This window comes from Mastigoproctus giganteus, chromosome 4, assembly GCF_048544385.1.
Source record: "Mastigoproctus giganteus isolate SK-2022 chromosome 4, ASM4854438v1, whole genome shotgun sequence".
Taxonomy (NCBI): domain Eukaryota; kingdom Metazoa; phylum Arthropoda; class Arachnida; order Uropygi; family Thelyphonidae; genus Mastigoproctus; species Mastigoproctus giganteus.
In genome coordinates, this window is record NC_143578.1 from 61,127,722 (window position 1) to 61,136,933 (window position 9,212).

The following is a 9,212-nucleotide window of genomic DNA, read 5'->3' on the forward strand; positions in this document are numbered from 1 at the left end:
GTTTGATATGTACCGTTTACTGCACCATTCCCAAAAAGAATGCTTTCCAGACCATTGCATGATGGTCTGGAATTCTTTCGTGTACGACGAGTCTACAGCTTCGTGATTTTTTAAAACACAGCGCTTGTGGCCAGCATAATGTAAGAGAAAACGGCTCATCCGATCAATAAACCTTTTACGAGTCGCTCACATCTCAATATTGGCATTCTTCGCACCATGTCAGCTGCAGCAGGTGTTAGTGTTAAATAGTGTGGATAGGGTGCGAGTGGGTGGATGGTCGGTTGTTATTCCTCAGCCGTTGCAGGATCTGTCGAATTGTCTTTCTAGAAACGTTTGTACAAATCTCGCATTGTATTTAGCAATCATGATTCTAATGCTCTTGCACCAGGGAGTGCATTCTGCGCTTGTCTTGTGGCGTTGCTTGTGTAGCAGATTAAATCCTGTTTTTCTGTGTACACCATCACCACTTCAGCTCATCAAGAGCCCACTAAATGGACTACCTCCGAGAGGGATTTTGGAACTCGTCGTACACGAGAGTCATCTCTTCGAAAATCCTTCAAATTACACTACTTTTCCATATTTCATACGAACGACTAACTCCGCACAAGTCACAAGGCCCGTACTCTCGAACAGTGATAACTAGTTTTCATTTTACAAGTCCATTTTCTACTTGTAGGGGAGGTTATAATTCATTGGTCACTCATTGCACTTCATATCTCTTGAAGGAACGTAAATATAATCTTAATAATACCTAGCAAATTTATGCTCGTACTCATTTTTTGACACTGTTGACCATATTTTTATAAGGGCGTATAATCAGGAGCTTGGGTTCTAGTACAATGTACTTTATATTTTGATGTAAACTTCTCGTTTCTCATTTTTGGGCCCTCGCCTATGTTTATGGCCCAGTCAACTGCATCATGGAATAATACGCCACTGCGGTATGTTTCAATAGCTGCTTAATCTTCAGCAAAATTTTAATGTTATCTAAAACAAATTCAAAAATCCGACACCTTTACAAATGCTTTTACTATTTCACGTATAAACACAGTAATCAGTGAGGCTTATTTTATAATAATTTACAGTGACAAACAATTCATCATTCTTAAAAATTTTTATTAAATATTATAATATTAATTTCTATAAATATAATTCTTTTTTTCCCCTGTAAGTCAATTCTATAACACAAAGCCATCATCCCACTGAAAACCAATTTCAAATACACTTTTTTTATACAGTCTTATATAACCTGTTTTAAGAGCAATAAGATTACCAAGACATTGCATCTCTCCATGCATCTCTTAAATGGGTATCGTTTATCTTTTCTTCAAACATCTCATCCAGTTCCTTCGATTGTTGTTTTGATAACATGGAACGCCAATCTCCAATAACGCCTTTTCGAACGAATTCAAGGGGAGAGTTAACGAATTTCTTTTCAGACGGTGCTTTCTCAGCTCCCGCTGGCATATTTTGACCAGGTTCGTCCTCTTTATTTTCAATAGCATCTCTAATAGCTTCGTTTACCGCTAGGTTATATCGGTCTTTTACTTTCCCAATGTTACTATTATGTATAATTTTCTGCATAATCTCATCATCATTCACAATTCTCGTATATTTCTCTCCAAGGAAATTAGCAATTTTGTAAATTGCACTTTTCATGTCTTCTTTCATCTCTTCGTACGTTAAGAACAGAACATTGGGATCCTGGTGATGATCATACCATGATAGCAGATGGTCAAAATAACTGTCATAAGGCAATTCACCGCTTATGAACAACTGGAAGTAATCATTGATTGATAAAGTATCTTCACTTTTTGAAGCCATTCCATTCATAAAATGAAAAAGTGACGCGAAGCAATCTTTGGGGTTTCTGGCTACGTGAATGTACTTTGCTTTAGAAGAATAAGGTGCCCATTTAAAGGGGAAATGGGTTTTTATTGCCAGTGGGGGATCTACCCAGTTCATCATTCCAGCTCCTTCCATTTCCAGAAATGGAACTTCTTTTAATAAATCAGTGAAGTCTGACGCTTCCTCTCCATGATGGTTAATTAGATAGATAATCTGATGAGTCCAATTTGTTCCACTACGAGGATAGGTAACAATAAAAACGTCATCATCTTTAGGTTGGTAGTTCATAGCTGCTCGAATCGATTCTGAATTGATCGTCTTTGGCAATTTTAAACCTTCGAAGATCGTATATATGGGTTCGTTTGATATTTCATCCATTTCTAATGAAGACTCTGAAATTAAATAGAAACGGTCATTTACTTTCATGACAGATCAATAGATGGTCAAATGAAAATATTTCTTTCATCAAAATGAAAATGCAATGGCTAATACCACAGAGGAGATTGGGATTAATTGTGACACTTCAGATTTCTCACCAGTGTTAGTTGCCATAGCGGCCAAGTGGGCAGGGCGCCATCATGATGTGAGCTATGGAACGAAGGATTTTTATTTTTTTCGTTCCTTCGCTAATGCAAATAAGGCCAAGGCTTTAAGTCTCTGAATTGCGCATATTCTAAAGTCGGGCTGTCTGTTTTTTTTTTTTAAATAATAATAATAAAATAAATAAAATAAAAAAAAAATAATAAAATAAATAAAATAAAAAAAATAATAATATTAAATAACGTTAATATTAATAGTGGTTAAAGAAATTTGTGTAAAATAAATGTTAGTACCTGGGGAAAAAAATGCCAAGTTGAATTTCCACATGTTTCTAGAGAATGGTCATTCTCTTTCCCTAGTAGAAAGGGCGCATAAAGGAGATGTCAAAAAGACTTTTTGATAGGCATTCACAACTGGCGATGTCATCGATGTGTAACGTCTTGTCGTTCCGGTGACTAAGACGTTTCTGTCAAGGGTTGTATCTTTTTTTTTTCATCTTGCAAAACAGTCAAACTGAACAGATAATACACGTTGATATATTTTATTTGTCATGATTACAATGCACCATTAACAGTTCTTCCATTTTGGACCTCTAAAATGGAAACTATAAGGTTTGATCGTCCGCCTTATTCTCCATACGAAACCACCGCGAAGTCATTTTGTATTTTATACTGAAAAACTTAATGAAACGAAAGAGCTTTTCCAGATTTAATGGTATTAAAGATATGTAATCAATAACCCATTAAAGGGTGAATAAATCGTTGTTACATGGCAGTTGATGTATCCTTCTCAGAGAAATTTGCAATCGGTTGTTGTCTTTGCCCTGGGGAAGTCCAAAGAGGGATCAGAAACTTCGAATACTAACAAAATAATCAGTTTGTTGAAGTGATTGTACTAAGTGTCCGGGTTATGTATCTCTTATTCAGAATTCCGTGTATTGAATTAATTTGACAGTTCAGTCTTTATTCTACTAACACAGTCCTGTATTAATGCCTTCACCCAACGTGTGAAAATATTGGTGCCAATTGAAAAAGAGCGATACTAATCTTTTTGCTTGTTTTCAGTCAAGAAGACAGATTCTTGAATATTATGATCATTATCAATGATAAAAATAGAGGAAGAAACGTCGTATACCATACTGTTTCAGACTTTAAATTCAGAAAACGTTGAGGTCTGGTCATAGTTCACGAGGGTGGTTAATTAGAAAAAATATGAACTGTCACAGAGTTTTATTTTCGCGAATGATAAAAATTATTTTCACCCCCTATCTACACAGTTGTCTTTTAATCAATAAAAATTCATCATCCGTGTAAAATAACAGCATCTTATTCATAAATATCCTTCCATTAACATGAATAGAAATCATATTGAAGATGCTGAAATACCTTCTAATAGTCACCTCATTATTTATAAAACAGTACAGCATTACGAAAATGTTTTGGCGTCTCTTATGCATTGTGAAGCCTTCAGTAATGAGTCTGTTAACAGTTACAAGAAATTAAATATATAAATCAACATTTATAGTGCATATATTAGAGCTTGTATCAAACGTTAACTAAAACTATTAATCATTTTTTTATCTATCTTAATATTTCTAATATATTTTTTTAAAAAATGAATATACTGTATAAAATGAATATTTCTTACCTTTTTTTATGTTTTGAATCAATGAACAAGATGAGTCGCGAAGTTTCTGAACAATCCGCCCACAATGGTGTAGTAAATTACTTCTCAATATCTTTGTTTATCCATATGAACTTTAACTGTCGTTAGTGGTGCTGCTCCTAGCTGATAAAATGCTCGATAAAAATTTATGATTGCTGATATAACATGCGCAGATGGAAAGTGCAAGATGATTAATATATATATACTCATGGGTTGCACAGTTGATATAATCACCGTCCTTCCTACATTGGATGCAAAATACCTGAGTTCGAATCCAATCAATGAAGCGAGGAATTTTTATTGGGCTTTTTCTCAAGGTGGCAGAGTTAGTCGGTCTCAGACGAGGATAACATGGTCTGTTTCTCTTGGAAACTCGGGTTTTTCGGCTAGCCAACAGAAAATCGACCAGAGAACACACACACACACAATTTACAGACAATATACGCGGATCAATATGGACTAAGTTGTTGATGCACCTAAAACTCAACAACAACCAACCAACTAATGATTAATATTACTCTACAATATTGTTGAGATGCGAAATAACAGTGATTTTCGTAAAACGTCTTACAAATTACAGAATTAATAACTACTGTTTATTGTTATTCAAATTTTCGATCCGATAGTTAAAGAAAAAAAATTTTCAATCACTTCAATCACTCGTGGAATTTATATGGATATATTTTATTTATTTATTTTTCATACCATGACTGAGTTAGTCGTTCTCAGGTGAGGGTTTCGTGTTTTTTTTTTTTTTTATATACTTTTGTAAACTGATGATCGGCCACCTACTCTGGGCAAATTATTTAGGTTATTGAGCTTGTGTTTTTCATTTATATGTAAGGATTTTCAACTATTCAATTAGTGATACACATTTCACCTGACTATGAAAACTGTTTATTAAATAAAATAAGAATTCGCTTTACAAATTGAATTCTTTTTGTTCTAGAATTCGTTTTTATTCATTACAATCATGATTAAGCAAATACAAAATAATCACACTAGCAGCCTTAAAGATGATGCCCCTTCTTAAGGAAATATAATAGGCCTCTTCTAAACTGAATACTCTTACCAAGACATTGCATCTTTCCAAATATCTCTTAAATTGGTATCTTTCATATTTGCTTCAAACACTTCATCCACTTTCTGTGACTGTTCTTTTGATAGCATGGAACGCCAATCTCCAATAATACCTTTTCTAACAAATTCAAATGGAATTTTACCGAAATTCCCTTTGGACGATGCTCCTTCGGTTGCTCCTGGTATATTTTGACTGGATTCATCTACGTTTAATTTCTTCGAATTAACTTTCAGATTTTCCTCTATTCCTTTATTAAATGTGTCTTTCATTTGTCGAACGTTACTATTACGTATAATTTTCTGAATAATGTCATCGTCATTCACAATCCTCGTATAGTGGTCTCCAAGGAAATTAGCAATTTTGCAAACTGCGGTTTTCAAGTCTTCTTTCATTTCTTCGTAAGTTAAAAAGAGAAAGTTGGAATTCTCGTGATAATCATACCATGACCGCAGATGGTCAAAGTAACTGCCGTAAGGCACTTCACCATTTATGAATAACTCAAAGTAATCGCTGAATGAAACTTTGTCTTCATTTCTTGATGACATACCATTGATAAAATGAAAATATGACACTAGGCAATCTTTTGGGTTTCTGGCAACATGAATATACTTGGCTTTAGGAGAGTATGGTGCCAATTTAACGGGAAAATGGGTTTTAATTGCGAGTGGGGGATCTATCAGCGCCATCATTCCAGCTCCCTCCATTTCCAGGAAAGGAATTTCTTTTAAAAAATCTTTAAAGTCTGATGGCAGTTCTCCATGATGGCGAATCAGATAGATAATTTGATGGGTCCAATTTGTGCCACTACGAGGATAGGTAACAATAAAAACATCATCATCTTTTGGTTGGTAATTCAAAGCTGCTCGAATAGACTCTGGATTGAACGCCTTCGGCAATTTTAAACCTTCGACGATCTTATATATGGGTTCGTTTGCTTTTGCACTCATTGCCAATAGACTCTGAAATTACAAATAGAAATAAACATTCATTTTCGTATCGAGCAGATGGTTAAATAAATGAAAACACACTTACATTAAACTAACAATGAACTGATAAAAATGATAGGAGCGTGGTCGTTTATAAGATATCAAACTTACTGCTCTCTTGATGGCGGCCATAAGAGATTCTGAATGGTCACTTTATTAATTGCATTTACGAGAATAGGTTTCCCCTTCACCCCTCAGAACAACCTGAATTGGCCGTGGCATGGGCTCAATAAGTTGTCAATAGGGTGTTACATGGATCTGAGATGTCTCAGTTTCCAACAGAAATAGGGAAAACTACAAATTGAAGTTGATGATCTCAACTCCGAAGAGTTAGTTCCACTTCATCTCACAGTGATATCTCATGATTAGGCAAATGCAAAAAAATCACACTCGCGGCCTTAAAGATGTTGCCCCTTCTTAAGGAAATATAATAGGCCTCTTCTAAACTGAATACGCTTGGTAAGCGTATTCAGTTTAGAAGAGGCTAAACAGCGGTGGATGATGCTCAACATAATGGTATCTATAAGATTCTCTGGCAACAAATCCCAGTAACTATTGCTCATTTGATTTGAAATATGGTTACTGGGGAAGCTATTGCAGTAGGCTGAATTCAATCTAATGTTCCTGGAACTACTTCTGCACAGTTCTGGCCCTTTGCCATGGCACATTATCCTGTTGGAGGAACCCTTTCTAAAATAGGTACACTACAGCGAGAAGGAATGCGCCTGATTGAAATTAATTTCCATACATTCTGTGGCACTGAGCTCCACAGGTATCAAGGAGCCAAGCAGCACGAAAACACTCCCCACAAATTATACCACCAGATTGCATTTTTGTAAGGATATGTTGGACTGTTTTTCGCCATATTGTGGTGCTCGCATCGGCATGAAATGGGATTCGTCAGATGAAGAACGGTGTTCCATTGTTTAGAATGGAACGGTGTTCCATTGTTTTGAACCCACTAACTGTATCTATTTGTTTTTTGCTGATAGGAAAGCAACTGTGTTTGGTCGTCGTTGCTATAACCCATTCGTGAAGACGTACCAATGAGATTATGCGTTCTGAAATTCCTTTTTGGTTACTAGTGTTGATATAGGTTATTCGACTGGTTGTAGCCTTTCTGTTTCCCCTGCATAAATGTTGGTAGTCTCTGTTCACACCACGCATAAACGAGCTGTTTCCAACCATAAATCGCTCTCAGTTGGATGTTAATTAGTTTTTGGTCCAATTGCGATACACCTGAGACACACTTTTATGTGAAAACCTTAGCAAGGTTGCAGTTTCCGTGATACTGATAACAGTTTGTGTGGTGTTCGCTAAGTTAAAAGTCACTCACATCTTTTTGACTCGTCTATTCTCGCATAAATTGCACAGTTATCTGACTGCCTGCTTTATGTGGCACGGTACGAACGCATGATGCTATTACGGAAGTGGGTCCAATTCATGAAAAGTACAGGTGTGGCTAATAAAGTGGTCACTCAGTGTGAGATAATTGCACTTGTGTACAGTACTTGTTTCTTTTCTGTTTTTGACAAGCCAAATACGGTGCGAGGAATCTGTATTGGGTCTTCAATTTGTGACATTTTATTGTCGTTTGACTTTTTCAGATAGTAGAGGGGAAAGACTATGACGCTTTGTCAGAGACCGACTAACTGTGCAGTGGTGGAGAGATGAAGCCCTGAAGAATTCTTTTTGTCTTAACAAGATTCCAGCTGAGGTCTTTCCGTATGGTGTGGGAAAAAGAACCATTGTAAGCACTTAGTAATAATCCCAGGATTATGAGTTGTTTATTATAACAATGAAGTAAAATTCTCTTTTCTCTAACGTACTTCTTGTTTTCCGCACTGCAAATAAGTCTGTTATGATAATATTACATTTAATTTTAATTTGTAGCTTTAAGTGCATTATCGATAACGTGCAGTATAAGCTTTGTTTTTTTGTAAAGATTTACAGTTTTATTTTCTACACTGCTCGACAAAATTAACAGAACATGTAGAAAACGTGGCGTAACTCTTGCAGCTTCCGATGAAGTGAGTCGAATTATGGTATGACAGTGTACCGTAGAATAACGATGAAAAAAAGGAGAGAGTTCGGACAGGTATAAGGGAAATGTTACAGTCACAAGGCCTGTAACATATAAATATGTATTCGCGGGTCTCTGTTAGCAAATTTTGCTCAGAAAATTCAAATTGATGTAAATGTAGAAGACAACGTTCAAAATGTTTCTTCATATACACTGAATGGCCAGTGAATTATTAGCAACCACCTAATAACGTCTTTGCCACCCACCTTTGGTGCGGATAACCGCGTGAATATGTTGGGTATAATGACAAGCTTGCTGAGGACAGCAGAGATTTCTCCTGTCGTGCCGACTGCAGAGCATACCATAATTCTTTGCTAGTAGAAGGTGCAAGGACAAGTCGAACGGCTGGTTCCAGCTTCTCCAACAGACGCTCCATCGGATTAAATCTTGTGAATTAGGAGGCCAACAGATTATACTCAATTGGGTCTTCTGAATGCTCATGCAGTCTTGTCTGCCCAAAAAAAAGTAATCGTGACTGCGAAAAATCACATCCATTTATTAGGGTATAATAAATGTAACTGATCTGAGATAAAGCAACGTTCGACATGTACCGGATACTGCACAATTCCCAAAAAGAATGCTTTCCAGACCATTGCATGATGGTCTGGAAATTTATCTTTATAGACTCGTCGTACTTGTGTACGACGAGTCTACAGCTTCGTGATTTTTTAAAAACACAGCGCTTGTGGCCAGCATAATGTAACAGAAAACGGCTCATCCGATCAACAAACCTTTTACGAGTCGCTCACATCTCAATATTGGCATTCTTCGCTCCATGTCAGCTGCAGCAGGTGTTAGTGTTAAATAGTGTGGAAAGGGTGGCGAGTGGGTGGGTGGGTGGTCGGTTGTTATTCCTCAGCCGTTGCAGGATCTGCCGAATTGTCTTTCTAGAAACGTTTGTACAAATCTCCCATTGTATTTAGCAATCATGATTCTAATGGTCTTGCACCAGGGAGTGCATTCTGCGCTTGTCTTGTGGCGTTGCTTGTGTAGCAGATTAAATGCTGTT

At 36.5% G+C, this 9,212-nt stretch overlaps 2 protein-coding genes across 2 annotated transcripts; both read right to left on the minus strand.

Annotated features, from left to right (window-relative positions):
* Positions 1–1,269: 1,269 nt before the first annotated feature.
* Positions 1,270–2,274, minus strand: LOC150086769 (amine sulfotransferase-like). Its single transcript, XM_090372253.1, has one exon. The coding sequence runs from the start codon at positions 2,272–2,274 to the stop codon at positions 1,270–1,272; it is 1,005 nt and encodes a 334-aa protein (XP_090228379.1).
* Positions 2,275–5,121: 2,847 nt separating this feature from the next.
* Positions 5,122–6,081, minus strand: LOC150086770 (amine sulfotransferase-like). Its single transcript, XM_090372254.1, has one exon. It carries the CDS (start codon positions 6,079–6,081, stop codon positions 5,122–5,124), a length of 960 nt encoding a protein of 319 aa, XP_090228380.1.
* Positions 6,082–9,212: the final 3,131 nt, after the last annotated feature.